This window comes from Silurus meridionalis, chromosome 6 (assembly GCF_014805685.1).
Source record: "Silurus meridionalis isolate SWU-2019-XX chromosome 6, ASM1480568v1, whole genome shotgun sequence".
NCBI classification, from domain to species: Eukaryota; Metazoa; Chordata; class Actinopteri; order Siluriformes; family Siluridae; genus Silurus; species Silurus meridionalis.
Genome location: NC_060889.1, coordinates 12,324,227 through 12,341,077, shown reverse-complemented (window position 1 = coordinate 12,341,077; position 16,851 = coordinate 12,324,227). Strand labels below are relative to the sequence as shown.

At 38.3% G+C, this 16,851-nt stretch overlaps 2 protein-coding genes across 4 annotated transcripts in view; one reads left to right on the top strand and one right to left on the bottom strand.

The window, feature by feature from the left end:
• Positions 1-2,068: 2,068 nt before the first annotated feature.
• ecsit (ECSIT signaling integrator) lies at positions 2,069-9,641 on the bottom strand. 2 transcript variants are annotated; one of them, XM_046850695.1, is made up of 8 exons: positions 9,460-9,641; positions 9,044-9,142; positions 8,510-8,924; positions 7,255-7,478; positions 6,863-6,920; positions 4,984-5,135; positions 4,121-4,235; positions 2,069-2,678 (listed from the first exon to the last, which is right to left on the bottom strand). In XM_046850695.1, the coding sequence occupies exons 1-8, from the start codon at positions 9,460-9,462 to the stop codon at positions 2,419-2,421; spliced, it is 1,326 nt and encodes a 441-aa protein (XP_046706651.1). In that variant the 5' UTR covers positions 9,463-9,641; the 3' UTR covers positions 2,069-2,418. The 2 variants fall into 2 exon arrangements, with proteins under 2 accessions (XP_046706651.1, XP_046706650.1); XM_046850694.1 differs by having other exon boundaries at positions 4,121-4,241; positions 4,987-5,135; positions 9,460-9,640.
• An 824-nt stretch (positions 9,642-10,465) lies between these two features.
• eml3 (EMAP like 3) overlaps positions 10,466-16,851 on the top strand; it is a 31,902-nt gene continuing 25,516 nt past the window's right edge. Inside the window, exon 1 of one of the 2 annotated variants that reach the window (XM_046852845.1) lies at positions 10,466-10,755. In XM_046852845.1, the coding sequence (XP_046708801.1) occupies positions 10,731-10,755 (25 nt within the window). In that variant the 5' untranslated portion in view covers positions 10,466-10,730. The remainder of the gene's footprint in view (positions 10,756-16,851) is intronic. The other variant, XM_046852847.1, reaches the window with a different exon arrangement.

Sequence of the window (16,851 nt, the reverse complement as noted above, 5' to 3'; positions counted from 1 at the left end):
CTTTTAATTTGAATGATCTAGGATAGAACCGGGCTGTGGACTGGTACCGGGCCGCATAAAAAGACTAAAGACATTCTTTTTTATTGACTTTCGTAGTCTGCAGGCTGTGTTTTTGAAAAACGAACACTTCCACCTATTTGTTTCAGTCAGATAAATCGATAAATTATGCTCATTATGGTAAGTTGAGTTACATTTTCATTATATACAGTATATGTAATAATTATATAAATAAATGTTTATTATAGTCAATTAATATGCATTTTATTGTGTTTAGTTGAGGATTGTGTTAAGAGGTTGGAGACTGCTGATCTCTGACATTTTTTGGATGGGGGCAGAAATGAGCAGATTTTATGTATATTCCAAAAATACCTCTACATTTGGAGCGGGTTAATTAGAAGGGCGGTGGTAAATGATGTAACCGAGTAAAGAGAAATGGAAATGTGGTAGTCAAAATGAAAGACTTGAAGTTTTGCAGTTCTGTCAAACTACAGGAATAAGGAATTTTTAGTGTAGTGAAAAACAAACTAAAAATAACACAGACTTTCATTTCCTTTTGCATCAGATTTTAAAAAGTTTGCACACCATTCTTAGATTTACAGAACTCATGATGACAAATTCTTCATGTCTTGTTCAGTGTCTGCACTGGTTCAACTTTCTGAATAGACTGTAAAAATAAGAATCAGAATCGCTTGTTTACACACACAAGGAATTTGACTTGGTGACAGAAACGTCCAGTGCAGAAAGTACAGACATGATATAATATATAAGTAAACAGGCAATTAAATAATGCACTATATAAAGAAATAGAAATATTGTTTAAATAAATGTACAGATGTTATTTACAAGTGTGCAGTTTACAATTGCAGTACCATTTGGATTCTGTGTATAAATTTGTCAGTTATGATGGACAATGTGTAGTTATGAATATTTTAATTGTTCAGGCTGAGTAAAGCCTGCAGGAAAAAACTGGTTTTCTGTGCTCTGTAGCGCCAACCAGAAGGCAACAGTTCGAAGAGAGAGTGGGCTGGGAGTGTGGGGTCCAAAGTGATTTTCTTAGCCTTTTTCACCACTCTGGATGAGTAAAGATCTTGGAGATTGGGCAGTGGGGCACCAATAATCCTCTCAGCAGTCCTGATTGTCCGCTGTAGCCTCTTGATGTCTGATTTGGTAGCTGAACCAAACCATACAGTTAGAGATGTACACAGGGACAGACTCAATAATGGCCGAGTCGAATTGTTTTAGCAGCTCCTGTGGCAGGTGGAATTTCCTCAGCTGGCAAAGGAAGTACAACCTCTGCTGGGCCTTTTTAGCAATGGAGTCAACATTATTGTCCTACTTGTCCTGAGTGATGGTGGTACCCAAAAACTTGAATGACTCCACTGTTGTTACAGTGCTGTTCATGATGGTGAGTGGGGGGGGAGTGCTGGGGGATTTCTCCTAAAGTCTACGATCATCTCCACTGTTTTGAGCGTGTTGAGCTCCAGGTTGCTGTGATTGCACCGGACAGCCAGCTCTTAAACCTCTTGTCCTGTCTTATAAACACAACCCTGGGGAGCACCAGTGCTGATAGTGAGAGACCTGGATGTGAGTTTGCCCAGTCTCACTGTCTGCTGCCTGTCTGTCAGGAAGCTGGTGATCCACAGACAGAGTGGGGAGGGCATGGAGATCTGGGTCAGTTTGGCTGAGAGGAGGTCAGGAATGATTATATCTAAAGCCAAACTGAAGTCTACAAGCAAGATCCTTGTGTAGGTCCCAGGTCTATCAAGACGTTGCAGAATATAATGCAGTCCCATGTTGACTGCATCATCCGCAGACCAGTTTGCTATGTAGGCAAACTGAAGGGGATCCAGAAAAGGTCCAGTGATGTCCTTCAGGTAGGCCAGGACCAGTCTTTTAAATGAATAGATGATCACGAATGTGAGACTTTTGATTTTGGATTTTGACCATCTTATCTGCTCCAGAGTTTAATGTGATGCCTATTCTACCATGTAACAGTATATTAATGGCTGCTTTTCAGAAACATGTCCCCAATGTTTTCACCAAAGACGATGCAGAATCAGCACAAGGATGTAAAGACCTTGTTTATTGCACTGATAACTCTCACATCAACAGTTTGTAATTACAGTCAACATGATCCGTCACATTTCAAAAATCTTCAGTAGACCATGTGATGATCTCAACACCAGCTTTAATGAAATATACTTTTACATTTTACAGTCCACCTCAGTTGAATCTGTTTAGTTCTATGTGAGAGCTAACATAAAGCATCTTCTTGTGATATTCTTCCAAAAAATCGTAGTTTATTTAATGAATAATGTTATCAGCATTTATTTACTGAAATGACAAACCCCAGCCCAAGGCCTTTGTCTAGCCCTGGACTAATTTTGAAGAACATAAACTCCGCTGTTTGTTGCCCAGTCACCGTTTCATACCTTGCGAGTGCAACACTTTCTCCTCTATGATGTGCTCCTGTTTAGCTCCTGGGTGTTGGTCATGTCCAGGATCATGGCGAATATCTTCAACTTTCTGCAGTTCTCTGAATCCAGAATCAAGACGAAATACAGTGGGAACCTTCCCTAGGACTGGATTGTTCTCCTGCAGTCCACTGATCCACTGTGCAAGTGTAGCCTGATCGCTCTGCCCTGTCATGCACATGGCATAGACTGCGCCTTCCACCACTGAACAAAAGAAATCAGACATCACTTACACCAGTGTCTCTGCATCACACAGTGGAGTTAAAAACCTACATGTCTGTGTAGTTATCTAATCAGCCAACCATGTGGCAGCAGTGCAACGTCTAAAATCAGGGAGATACAGCCAGCAGCTTTGAGTGAATAAGGAAGGGAGGGAGGGAGCGCAGGGTTGAAGGTGGGGAAGAGGAAGGGAGGTAGATAATGAGTTAGGGCAGGGATAACAGTGGGGAAGGGAGGGAGGTAGAGCAAGGATAGAGGTAGGGCAGAGAAAACTTGGGGAAGAGAGGGATGTAGATCACACCAGAGGAAAAATTCACATCAACCATCAGAATATGGAAAAATATCCTCACAGTGATTTTGACCATGGTGTGTTTGTTAGAGCCAGGCAGGCTGGTTTCAATATTTCTGTCAATCTCTGGATTTTCACACCGAACAAGAATGGTACAATAAAGAATATACTCTCAGGGAATAGCAGTTCTGCAGTCGAAAAGGTCGATTAAAAAAGGTTGGAGCTGACAGACAGACTACAATAACTCAGATAACCAAGTCAGTCAAGATAATAAAGCTGAGTCTGCAATAGGCATCGGCTCACCAAAACTGGATAGTTAAAGACAAAAAAAATGTAGCCTGGTCTGATGAGGGTTACAGATGGTAGAGTGAGTATTTGGCACCAACAGCATCAACCAAATGATCTAACTGGCCAGGGTGATGGATGCAGTATAATGCTGTGGGGAATGTTCTCTTGACAAACTTTGGGGCCATTGATACTAATCACTGATACCATCACTTAAATGCCAGATCCTAGTTGAGTATTGTTGCTGGACATGTACATCATGACCACAATTTACTAACTGATCATCTTCTAATAGCTCAAACTGGTTTCATGAACATGACTATGAGTTCACTGTTATTCAGTGGCATTCCCAAACACCAGATCCACATAAAATATGGAACACCATTGAGATGTGGTAGAACCAGGAAATTCACAGCATGAAAGTGCACCTAAATTCTGCAGGAATTGCATGGTTCTATCATGTCAACATGGATCCAGAATCTCAGAGCCATGTTTCCAACAGCTTGTGGAATCAATGCTACGAAGAACTGAGGCTGTTATAAAAGCTAAGAAAAACTCTACCCTGTACTATAATAGCGTTCCTAATAAAGCGCGCAATTTAATTATTTGTTATATTGAACTCACTACAAAACAGTTAAAGCCACATAGTCTATGGCAGATACAGTTGCATTTTATTATAACATTCTTATGCTTCATAATTACATGTCTCCTTTTTCCCTTGACTGTTTAATGTCTAATGTTTAATATTCAATATTTGCTGTAGTTTGCCTGTAGTCTTACTTAAAAATGTCATTGTACAAACTGTCACTGTCATCAGTACATATGACAAATAAAACTTGACACTTATGCTCACCTTCATCCACATCAAAGCTGTCATCGTCTCCCAAGTCTTTCTTAAGGTCAAGGTTAATATACTGGGGAAAGAAAAAGCTTTGCTCTGGACCAGTCAACTCAGGGTCGAGCTCCTCCTCTACCTAAACAAGAAAAATATATAACATTATTTAATTAATTAACAGCTCGGACAGTAGGTGTACTGTAAGTCCTGGGTTTATTTTTTATTAAGTCCCTGGTTCAAATGGGTTTCTATAGTAACATCTGCATTTATAAGCCTTTATAAGTCTTTATTGCCGTTTTCATCATAGAACAGAGGCCTTTCCACAACACTGAACCATAGCTGAATTTCCTTAAACAGTATACCGTGCTGTTTTATTCCTTCCTTTTCATTACACTATACAGCAATGTCTAACTCAAAATCACTATATTTTTTATTTGCAGGAGGTTGAAATAAATTTGTTTACACAGACCACTATCTGGCAGATTTCTGTAACTATACTAAACTGCCTGACTGGGAATGAATGGGCTAAGTTTGGGACAGGTCATTTAATATGATCATTTATATTATTTATCATTCTCTTACAACAATTCACTCAAATATTAGGTGTACATTACATATAATAATCAGTCAAAAAAGAGAGCTTGTTCATAACAATATGCACAATCCTTCAAGCCCCTATTGGGGCAGCAGGTGATTATCTGAGCTGGTGTAGGAAAACTCAGATCAAAGGACAGAACATTATGTTTCTCCAAACAAGGACGAAAGGCCAGATGATAAGATAGAATATTTGATATCTTGTTTAAATGAAAAGTAAACCAGAAATGAACGAAAGGCTAAAATGTTTCATACGTTCTCACATTCATAATGCTCATTTCGAACAGTACCTGCTCTTCGGGGGGAATAGGGTCGGCTCTGAGCAAATAATAATGCACACAGGTCTTCCTGAGCCACAGAGGAAAGGGACCTTCCACGAACACAGGTCTGTTTGGGTTGTGCTTAGCAAGCAGATTGCGCTGCTCTGGACTCTGGATGCCTGCGAGCAGAACAGAGTGTAAGAATATAGTTAAACTTCATATCATATTAAACATCAAAATGACAGGTGAAATTTTACAGCATGTTCCAGTTAGTGCTTTTCAAATTTGCAGTGGTATCTTCAAGAAAATAAAAACATCAATATATTAAAGTTTCTATGGGGAGTAGGAAGAATTGCACACCTGTTGGAGATTTGTCTAATAAGTGTTCTCTGTTGCAGTGAGTGGGGGAAAAGAATAAAAGGAGTGAGAGAGGAGCGTGTGTGTGTATGTGAAAGGGAAATACACAATAAAGTGACCTGATTCGGTCAAAACTGGTTGCCGCCCTACTGGTCTTCCTTCCCCTGAACCAATTGCTCTCCTACACTGGTGCCAAAACCCAGGAAGGAAAGCAGGACAGTCTTCGCTGCTGGGTAAGCTGGAGAAGGTGCTTGTCATGCTCCAGCAGACCCAACACCAGGCACTCCCCTTCAGGTGCATGCCGAGCAGGAACAGCAATTCCAGGAGCTGATCCGCACCCAGGCAAAGGACCGGAAGGCGTTCCGGAGAGCGCTGGGCAGACAAGAAGATCCCGTTGCCGCTGTCCCTGCAGCGTTTTCGTTCCCTGATGCTGATGATCGGGTGGCCACTCAGCAGCTCTGTGACAATGTAAAGCGGTACAGCTGGCTGAAGACCACTTCTATTTCACTTCACTTTTACTTCTATTTTTCTTTTGCGTTCTTCCCGTCACTTCCCGCTCTCCTCCGGAGATGGTGCCAATTCCCCTGAAGCCAATCGCTCATCCTTGGGCACCTCCCTTTACCTCTTCTACTCCTCAGGGCTGTGGGCAGACAAGGCGAAGCAGTGTAGGATGTGCGCTATGTTGGTTGGGGAGGGGGTGCCCGGTCTAGCAGACACGGGGAGAGAGGAGTTTCCCTCAGAAATTTCCCACTGGAGCAGACAAAACCCTCCTGCATGTCTTCAACCAAGTGAGAGTAATCGTGAAAGAGAGATGGTCAGCGCGTCCAGCCAAACATTGCGCTTTCCTACTCATACTTCGAAGTCATTAGACATAAGTTGTACCAAGTGATGCAGGACACTCAAACCAACGAGGAAATCACCACTTAGTCAAGGTTCCCTTTTAGACAATTGGAATGGACCTTGTTGGACCATTAGAGCGGACTGCATGTGGGGATCGCTTTGCGTTAGTTTTGGTAGACTATGCAGTGCGATATCCGGAAGCAGTACCTTTGAAGATGATACAAGATAGTATGGATCGATTTAATCCCCAATAATCCGTAAAGTGTTTGTGCCCTGATCAGTCAGGATCTCTTTTGGGATTCAGAATTCAGGATTTGCGATTGCAGTCTGCCCAAGGCCAAAAAGTAGGTGAGACGGTTCTGGGGCTGGCAATACACAATAACTACAATAACTAAATAGATATTCTTGTGTGTGTGTGTGTGTGTGTGTGTGTGTGTGTGTGTGTGTGTGTGTGTGTGTGTGTGTGTGTATATATATATATATATATATATATATATATATATATATATATATATATATATATATATATATATATATATATTATTCTTAACTTTATACTTACTTTAAAGTTATACTATTTAGTTTGTAGTTATATTAGTTATTTTGTTATATTTTTAATATTCTTCATGCTTTTATTTTATTTATTTAATTAAGTGATGGCACCAAACAAATGAATAGAAAATGCCTGATGCACGACTCAGTTTCATACCAACAACATATGGCTGTGAGATCTCTTCCCCTGCCTCTGTAATGTGTGTTGAGGGAAACTGTAAATGGACAGAAAAGATTATGAACACCGGAACAGTTACATATTTTAAACAATGCAAACAAAATATTTTACAATTAGGTCTGTAAATCTTAACACACAATAGTGTAAATAATGTATTAGCAATGTTCTCAATTCCTTCAACTTTATTTCCTTTGAAGAGCCACACTACTGTAAAAGCAACTTTCATTACATTGAAGTAATTGAAAGTTTCAGCCTTGTAAATGTTTATGACATGTGTTAATCATACTACAAAGCATCAGGTCTTCAAAATGTTTATTTAAGTTCAAAACAAACACTGGAAGCGTAACAGAATGGCTGCTTCTTGTGGTTACCTGATGAACTGTAATTTTTGCATCCAGGTCATTAGCGATGCGAGTGAGGCTGAAGCGGGCAAGGTCCACTGGGTCTTGCAGGAGGTCGTGAGGTACTGGAAATGGATTCACATTCTTGAATTTGGGAAACCAGTACATGATACGCTGGTACTTCCTCATCGGGTGGCTCTTCTCACCAAAGATCTGAACCAGGAGGACTTTGGTTTCCATGTTAGGCATAATTCCTGCCGATATGGAATAAATATAAATATAACAAACAGTGTGCCAGTTTTTCTGGGCTGGACTTCATACAATTTAACCCAAATACCCATATACACACACACATCATAATAATACAATTAAATATTAATTGTATAATACAACACTGCTCTCGCTATGTTTCTTATATAAATAGAAGTGTGAATGCATGTGTGTGCATGATGCTGTACAGTGGACTGCTGTCCCATCCAGGATGAGTTTTCCACTGCACCCGTACCAGAATAAGTCAGTTACTCAGTCATTAAGAACTATTTTCAGTGAAGAAAAGAACTAGGAGTCCTGGAATAATAGTTTTGGCCCCCACGTAAGTCATTAAGTCTGTCTGGAATTACATGCCTACAGCCACAGCCTACATCCACATAATAATAATAATAATAATAATCTTTATTTTTATAGCGCCTTAAAAAGTAGCATCTTAAAGCGCTTTCCATGCATAAGAGAAAAAATAAAATAAAAATGAGGAAAATATATATATATATATATATATATATATATATATATATATATATATATATATATATATATATATATATAAAATAAAAAAATTCATAAGAAAACTAATAGAGAAAAATAAAATAAGTATAAATATAAACAATACGTCAATAAACATCAAAGAATAAATAAATCACAAAAAATAAGAAATCACATAAAAGCTATTTTGAAAAAGTGTGTTTTAAGAGCAGACTTAAAAACAGTAAAGGTCTTGGCCTGTCTAATCTCAGCTGGGAGAGAATTACACAGGAAAATCTGTGATTAGTTCTCCAAGATAAGTGTAAAAAGAATCGATGCTGTTTTGCAGGTAAAAGAAAAGTCACACCAAATATTGATCTGATTTGGATTTCTCTTCTGTTCATTTACTTTCCATTATTTTCCATGTTAACTGATAAAAATAAACTGTGAATACTTTTATTCTTCAAACTATTTTTATACAGGACTGTATATAGATTTATTTATTTTATTAAACAGGTAAACACAACACACACAAGCAAATATTTACCATAATTTTCCATTTGCTCCAGAACCTGCACGCCACACTCCTGTTGCCTGGGGTAGTGGTTAAACATCCTCTGAATAAAGTTCCGTGGCACAAATACTTCTTTGGGAAACACGTCCAAGAGTTTGTTGTAGACTGTAATATCTCGCTCCACTCCGAATTCGGGCATTTTCTTCAGAGCGGCATAAATGAACTCCACATGCCCACGCCGGCGAATGTCCTTCTTGTTGAAGGTTTCCAGCACTCGGTTGAAACTGGCTTTGCACTTTGCATCTCTGGCTGCTCGCTCAAACAGCTCATCATGTGTCACCAAAGACTTGGGCTTTTTCTCACTCTCAAGCTCTATTATTTCCTGAAGATTTGTATTGTCCGATTTGCTCTTGCAAAATACAGAACTGCAGTGGATCAACCTTGGCACCTTCAACGAAAAAACACAAGTTGAAATGGTCTATTTATTATGTAATAATATGATATATAGTTATTTAACTAAATAAATAAATAAATATTTAATTGATTGCTGTCACTGTGAACACTTACATGCCCATAGCTGAGCCGTGGGTCCAGTCGAGCAACTGCAGGAATAACTGTGGACGTGATGCATCCAGTGTGATAGATTTGTAAGAGGAACCTGCGGGCCTGTATAATAAAATGACATTGTAAGCCTCTCCATTTGTTATGTACAGAAGTTTTTTTATTAAGCCATACATAATACTATAAAGCATATTTTCAGGCGAGGTGAGGTATAACAATAGACTGATATTTAATGTCTTTTTAATATTTCTAATGTTTGCTTCAGGTTTATTGAGCAGAAACAGTTATATCATACCTTATTCTAATTGTATAGAAAATAGTGTGACATTTGAGGACCCAGCCTGAGAGCAGTCAATGCAGCATGGCGAAACAGTGCATTTAATACTCAATATCATGTGAATTTTATTTATTTATTTGCTTACCATTGCTGTGTCACATTAAAACATTGTGCCTTGTGCTGTTTGGAGTAAATCGTCCTTTATTAATAAACTGACATTCAAAACAGGACTCATAATTAATGGAACACAACGTATCGGTCAAATCTCCTTCACTGTGAAAGCACCGGCAGGGTGACTTCCGGGTGCATCAGCGATAACCATCCTCTTAAACAAGGAGGAATATTTGGTTCCGCTTTTGGTGTCGTTGGTTCGTCACGATAACATCATGGTTTTGGCTGCTATTGACGGGAAGATTGGATCATTTTAGTGACTTTGTTCTTTGAATCAGGTTCAATAAAAAGAACGAATCTTTTTCATTAAGTTCTTGTTTCCTTTGATCAGAAATAATATAAAAGCTACATTTTCAACAAGCAGATGCCCTTAACACGTCTACACACACGTACTTTGACTATAGTTCCAAATATGGAAATAAAACAACGCAGCTAAGGACAAATTATGATAAATCAAATGAGTAGTTATATTTTTGCCACGTGACTCCTATAATTATTGTAACAATAATTGTCAAGATACGGACCAAAAATTATTTATTACATTGTGTATGGGAGTCACGTGAAAAAAGAACGAACGTCTGGGACTAGAAGAGATATTCTACTAATCTACTGATTCTACTGAATTGATCCAGTAGAAAATGAACGAATCACTATTTGAGACGACTCGTTCTTCTGAGTCAAATTAAAGACTCGTTCAAAATCAACGAATCGTTCATGAACGACACATCACCATTGGCCGCTAGGTGGCGGATGAGAACAGAAACTTGTTCTGCAAGTTGTCATGAGAAATGAACCGCACTGTGCTTTGCAGCCTATTTCCCACGAATTGACCCAATAAAGCTTGTTTAGTAGTTTTAGGGGTTAAAGGAGTGCGAATTTTTATTGAAATGTTTCAAGTTTGCACGGGGAAGGGGGGGTGGAGATTTGTCTCTGCGACATACAATCCATTTACACCTACTGTGGTTACATGTGCACTTGCCCTCGTCGTGCATTTCCTGCATATGTGTGGCTTTGGACTGGAGTTGCATTTTCAGTCCGTCGCCCTACACACGCAGGCGCGCACGCACGCACGCATACACACACACACACACACACACACACACACGTGTCTTGTCTTTTTCCCGGGGTGTTGCTGCTGAGTTTACTTTCTCAACTTTCTTACTGCCAATAATGAATCGAGTGGATTCCTCGCACGCGACAGGGCGCCTTTTCAAGATGGTTTAAAACCAGGATCAGAATTAAATCATGGATGGATCAACAAACAGTCTGGGTGAGTGTCAGAGCACCTTCGACTTGTGAGACCTGCCTCGACTGAAACCTCAACACCCTAGATGAGAAATCAGAGCTGTCCTGAAGTTTGTATCCTGTTTGCTCCTCTGGCTGTTTGCTTATAAATTGCTGCATGATTCTTATTTATTTCTATTTGGTCGTTTTAAATGCCATGAACTTCTCCCTCCTCCGAAGTGAAACTACAATCGTGTTGTTTGTCAGATTGCCAGAATGACAGAATTTTTGTTTCATTAAACCTGAAAAACTCAATTCAGTGGGTAATTGTGGTGGACATTTCAGAGTTTGTGTTGCAATGGAAATCTATTTTCTAGTTGTTAGAAATCAAGCCACTCACTAATAGTGATTTATAACATGTAAAAAAGTTGTTACCATGTCAGAAATGAGGTCATATCCAGTCCAGGGATTCAATTGTGGTGGTGGGCACCAAGAATGTTGCACAGACCTTTAACATGTGTGTTATTACACACTATGATTAACACTCTTTCCATGGAAATGCATGCAATCATCTTTTTTTTGGGATTCATTCAACTAACAATGATTGGGTGTCAAGTCAAGTCAAGTTTATTTTTTTATAGCGCTTTTCACAACAGACATTGTCTCATTTGGTGTCCAAATGTTTCCATGTTTTTCTGTCAATTATGGATGTAAGACTCGATACACTGAATGTGGTGTACTACAGGGAAATGGTAAGAACGTTTTACTGTTTCTTCAATGGATACATTTTCTTTTCGATACGATATTTCAGTAGTAACAGCTATCTCACAGTGACTTCTGTCAGCACATATGTTGTATTACGTATTAATAAATAGTTTAAAGAGTGTTGCTGCTTAACAGAGCTAAACATTTTCTATAGAGAGATCCATATTTAACATTCGTGCACATGGTCTCTGGTGTCAGCACTTTGTAACAGGCAGTACGGTTGCTGCCGCTGATGAGTCTCTCGGACAGAGACAGAGGTTTGACAGGTAGATTTAATGAGAGAGAGAGAGAGGATTTTTTTTTTTTGACACTACCTATACACTTTTAGCCAGTCATATGTCATTGAAGTAATGACATATGCAGGTCTAGAGGTTCTGTGATTGTTTACATCCAGCATAAAAATTGGTGGCAGGAATGGGATCTCTTTGGCTTTACCTGTGATATGGTTGATGCTGCCAGATTGGTTGGTTGAAGTATTTCAGAAACTGCTGGTCTCCTTAAATTTTAGGACATAACTGTCTGTAGAGTTCACACACAATGGTGTGAAAAAACAACAACAACCATTTCCTGTGAGCAGCTGAAACACCTTGCTGATAAGAGAGGTGAGATGAGAATCACCAGACTGTTTTTAACCTGACCAGAAGTCTATAGTTATAGGAAATAAGCACTCTTTACAACCACGGTGAGCAAAAACAAAACACCACACATCATTCTCCGAGTGATAAAACATCACAGCAATTCTTCGCTGATTTGGACATTTTCTCAGAGCCCAGTTTGATCACTGGAGATGTGGCACAGTTGGTTGGTGACCTATACATGCTACGTGATACATATATATGATTTTTCTTTTGTGCAGTACCTTGCAATGAGCTCTCTATAAATACTAGACGCGCTGTTCTTACTATTACAATGACGTATGCAGCACTTAAGATCTAATGCTGTACAGACCATTGTGTGGTACCAGCATTTTCGTGTTTGTGTTTTGTTTACAGCCTTGTAAACCTCTCGAGCTGAAGGGCTTTGGGGAACCGTAAATATCACATGGAGAAAAGCCTCAGGCGTGTACTGGCAGTGTTTAAGTTTTTTTCACTGTGTGCTTCTGATGAAGTTCTAACGCATGCCAGCTTTTACTCTACGGACTTACGAAATAGTCCACCGATGAAATTTCACATGGCCTGGATTAAAAATGATGCTGGATGACATGGCATAATATAATACTTAAAGACTTTCATAGGATTTACAAGACACTTGGTGGTAGTCGGGGGTATTTTGTCTGGTTTATAAACTGTTAGGAATAAAAACAGTACACGTTCATTGTTAACGCTTGTTTTGTTAGCAGCACATTTACCAAAGGCTTTAAAAAACACCATGAATGAGTTTAATTGAACCTAAAGGAAGCAAATAATGAATTGAACACTGGACCAACATCTAATAAGATGCTTGTTACTATGCTTCTTTAATTTAATATTATGACATTATGTACATTATGACATTATGTCCCACTGTAGCCACTGCCAATGCTTTAAGATCTGTGCTGTACCTGGTTTATTTCACATAATGAATATTTAATTCAGTGATTGCTGTTCTGTGATTATTTTATTATAGAGGAGACATGGGTTTAGAGGTTAAGGAAATTCAGATTACACGGTCCTTAATGATACACAAGCTGCCACCTGTCAATCATTATCAGTTATTATCAGAGTATTGGTCTTTGTACTACTTATGCTCTGGAAAGCTGTGGCAAATCTAATCAGTGGTGTTTGTGTGAGCATGTATATCCTGCCGCATCCTGACTAACCATACACAAACCAGCTGATTGAATTTGTCTGGTGTATTGAGGCCGGTATATTGAAGTCATTAGTGTGTTGGCGTTCGCAAAATCGCAATAGACAGGATTCAAATACCAAATTGAAAACAAAATAATACTATTTCAGGCAGATAGTTTCATTTACATGTATAGACAGCGAAATATCCGTGCCACGTTATTAGTTTTCTAAAAGGAAATTGGAGTGCGCTGATAAAAATCAGTTTGCTTGCACATCCCGAATGCACTATGTATACGTGCATGTTTGATTTATATGCCTTTTTTTCATGTAATCTAAACTGCAGTTCATGCATGTGCGGTGCGAGGTCTAGTATTGTTAACATGGACAATATATAATTAAACAAAAAATATATGAATTAAAAAATAAAATTATATTTACTTTTTCTTGTTATAAATATTGAATAATTCTTAAACATGTTTATTTCCTTTTAAAAAAATATATAAATGTGATCTCAGACTTTTGGACCATGCTGTATATACACATACAAACAGTTCAGGCTGACTGACCTAAAACAAATGGTGATTCAGACCAAGCTGTTCAAATGAGATATGAACATTGCTCTAAAGGTTAAATTGAATTTCTAGCATAGGTATGACAACTGCTGATACCCGAATGGACAAAACAGAGCATGGGGGAAGAGCTGAAAGGCAGGAGGAAGAAATAAACCTCGACTATGATGAACATTTCACCGCCAATTATGAAATACAGTACACAAACCCGCTTTCCGAATTGCAGTCATATTTAAATGTTTAGCTAAAAGGAGACAGATGGACACGCGACTTTAGTCATCAGACTCTATTTTTGTGCAGAGACGCTTACCGAAATGATTTAAACTTGTTACTGCAGCTGCTGTTTATTGTCAGGCCAGAACGTTTTTAACACCTTTTCAGGGAGGTGTTTCGTGACTGGTGGTGGTTTATACAAGTGGACGCAACTAAGACCATGAAGAGATTTTTTGATCTAGTATTTAATGTAATTAGAATTTTGTATGCATGTAAACTCAGGTGATGATATGAACTTGATGATATTCCACAGCGATTTGTAAACTTGGTCTAAAATCACACTGCACATATTAGACAGACTGCACTTCAAACCGCACAGTGCAGTAAAAGTTCTGCGTTGTAGGATTTCACTCGATTACTGGTAATACAACACTACAGATATTTTGCCTACAAACTTCTAAAATAATGCAGTCTACGGTAAATCGGTTTGTGGTTTCAGGCAGCTCATCGATTTCTGTTACCAGGTTATTAGATATCTCACAATCTTTGTTTTGTGAATACCTTTACTCCAGGATTCCTCTGCCTGTTATAATTATTAATTATGTTGTTTTTTTTTTTGGTATAATTGCTTTGTGAGGCTTGTTGGCATGCAAGCATTTCTCTGCCAGTCATACTGTGCTTTGCAGTAAAGCTTTTGAATCCTTTTGTTTGTTTAAAATAAGATCCTAGTAAAGATAACAGCTTAAATAAGAACTTTATGTATAATAAGTCCAGGTCTTAGATCTGATAATGATCCTACTGTACTCTACAGAACTTGCTTTCTGACAACATCCAATACCATCTATAGATTCTATCAAAGAATTCTATTTTTGTAGTCGGTTTCATTCCTTTCATTGTGTTGTAAAGGGAATTTACAGTTAATGAATTATGAAAGAGATAAAAATCAGAAATGTGTAAATCTTTCGTAAGACTATTGCACCATGACTATCCAGCAGACAAACTTTAGCATTTTGAAACCAGAATGTAGCTGTGTATGTTTCGGAGCAGCTGTCCTGCATCGTCATACCGAGAGGTGAGAACGTGTGTGTACCTTTAGAACTGTGTGTGCAAGCAAGTGAAAGTGCAGGGGCAGACACCAGCATGCAGGTTCTAGAGACTGACAGGAAATACCGCAGTCGATGGTGGGCGGCCTGACGGAGAGAAATGCGTACTTATAAATACAATGCTTGATGAATTGGGTACAACTATCGAGTCATAAGAGCATTTGACTGTTCATTTTGTTGCAGCTTTTAGCACTGAGGTCTGTGTCAGTTCAGGGGAGCATCATTATTATAGCACAGGAGTCATTAAGCACCTTCTCAATCTAAGGCAACACATAATGTCTGCATGAAGTGTAACTGTAGGGATTAGAGTCCTGACACATAAAAGTGCAGCTCTCAAAGTGAAATATACAAATACACACAGCATAAAGTCCTAATTTGAGTAGCTCTTAAAACAGTGTAAATAAAAACAAACAAAAATATTTGCACATAACCCATATCAGATCAATTTAAATGTGATGAGATAACATGGTATGACAAAATAACAGGCTACTTCCCCAAAACGAATACTTTTGAAAGGTATTTTATTCCTTTGACATTACGGTAATTTGCCAACAATAATAGAGTTATTAATGGATGTAATAACATGCTTCTAGTCCATTTTAATGTTGAGGGCTGTACATGAGACAAGCTACTGTTCTACCACTTACATTATAGCAGCTTTAAACAGTGCAACATAATTTGATGTTACTGAGAAACCTGAACGTGTAAAGTACTTTGTCTTATAAACTCTCCTGTGGCAGAAATCCTAATAACTATTACAAAGCACTGACACTAACAATTGTTGTAAAGTTGTTGAATAATATTTACAGTTCTTTTCCTCTTTCCTTCAGTTCTGACTTTCCTTTTATAGCCTGGTTTCTGTTATTTCATTCATGTTGAATGATACATTCATGATATTGCAAATGTAAAGTTGTATTGCCATCCTGTTTAATTGGCTTTGTTTACTGGTTGAGGCTCTTTCTTTCGCATTATATCATTTACTGTTTGCTTCTAACAAACAGTAAAGAGAATATGCCAATATAGACAGTTATTCACCTCGGAGCTACCGTATGATCATTTAAAAAAAAAATGCATGAGTCATTTGATTGTAGGAAAAAAAATTGAAAACATTTTTCCACCAATGCAAGAGGCATTACTACCTCCAGCACATGATCAAGCATAGTATATGGCTAAATGTATGTAAAACTGTATTAAAATGTGTAATAATATCTTTAAATTGATCTTTAATAGAACTAAAAAGTTGAAACAAGACATGGTGGCCAAAAACTTGAAAAACCTGTGTGTCCTGCAAACTTGTGTGAACTGGATTGCTGATTGTGTTGTAGCCTGACTAATGCTTTTGTGACTAAATGGCAGTGGTGAAAGTAACAAAGTAAATGCAATTCGATACTGTACTTAAGTAGCTTTTTCGCATATGAGTACTTTACTGAAGTAGCAAGACATTGACTTAAATTTTACTACATTTAAAATATCAAAATTTTACTTAACTACATTTTGCAAAATTGGTTGTTCTATTTATGGGTGGATAAAAACGTAACTGGTCAAGCACGTAGCAAGCCACCAATCAGGGTAGAGCGCGCGCTGTTTTGAAATAGTTTTGACTGCCGCTTGGTGGTATCTACTTAGCATGAATATACAGTTCAGCAGGAAAAAAAAATCTAGCGGCAAACCATCACAGAAGAGCAACTACAAACTATCGCCTATGGAATGAGATGTTCAGCAAGGG

What these genes read in the sequence shown, in the direction of transcription:
- ecsit (XM_046850694.1), bottom strand. An exon ending in GGAGCAAATGGAAAATTATG is followed by an intron (nt 7,479 to 8,509) that starts GTAAATATTTGC and finishes CCATATCGGCAG; the next exon opens with GAATTATGCCTAACATGGAA. An exon ending in CAAAAATTACAGTTCATCAG is followed by an intron (nt 6,921 to 7,254) that starts GTAACCACAAGA and finishes GTCCATTTACAG; the next exon opens with TTTCCCTCAACACACATTAC.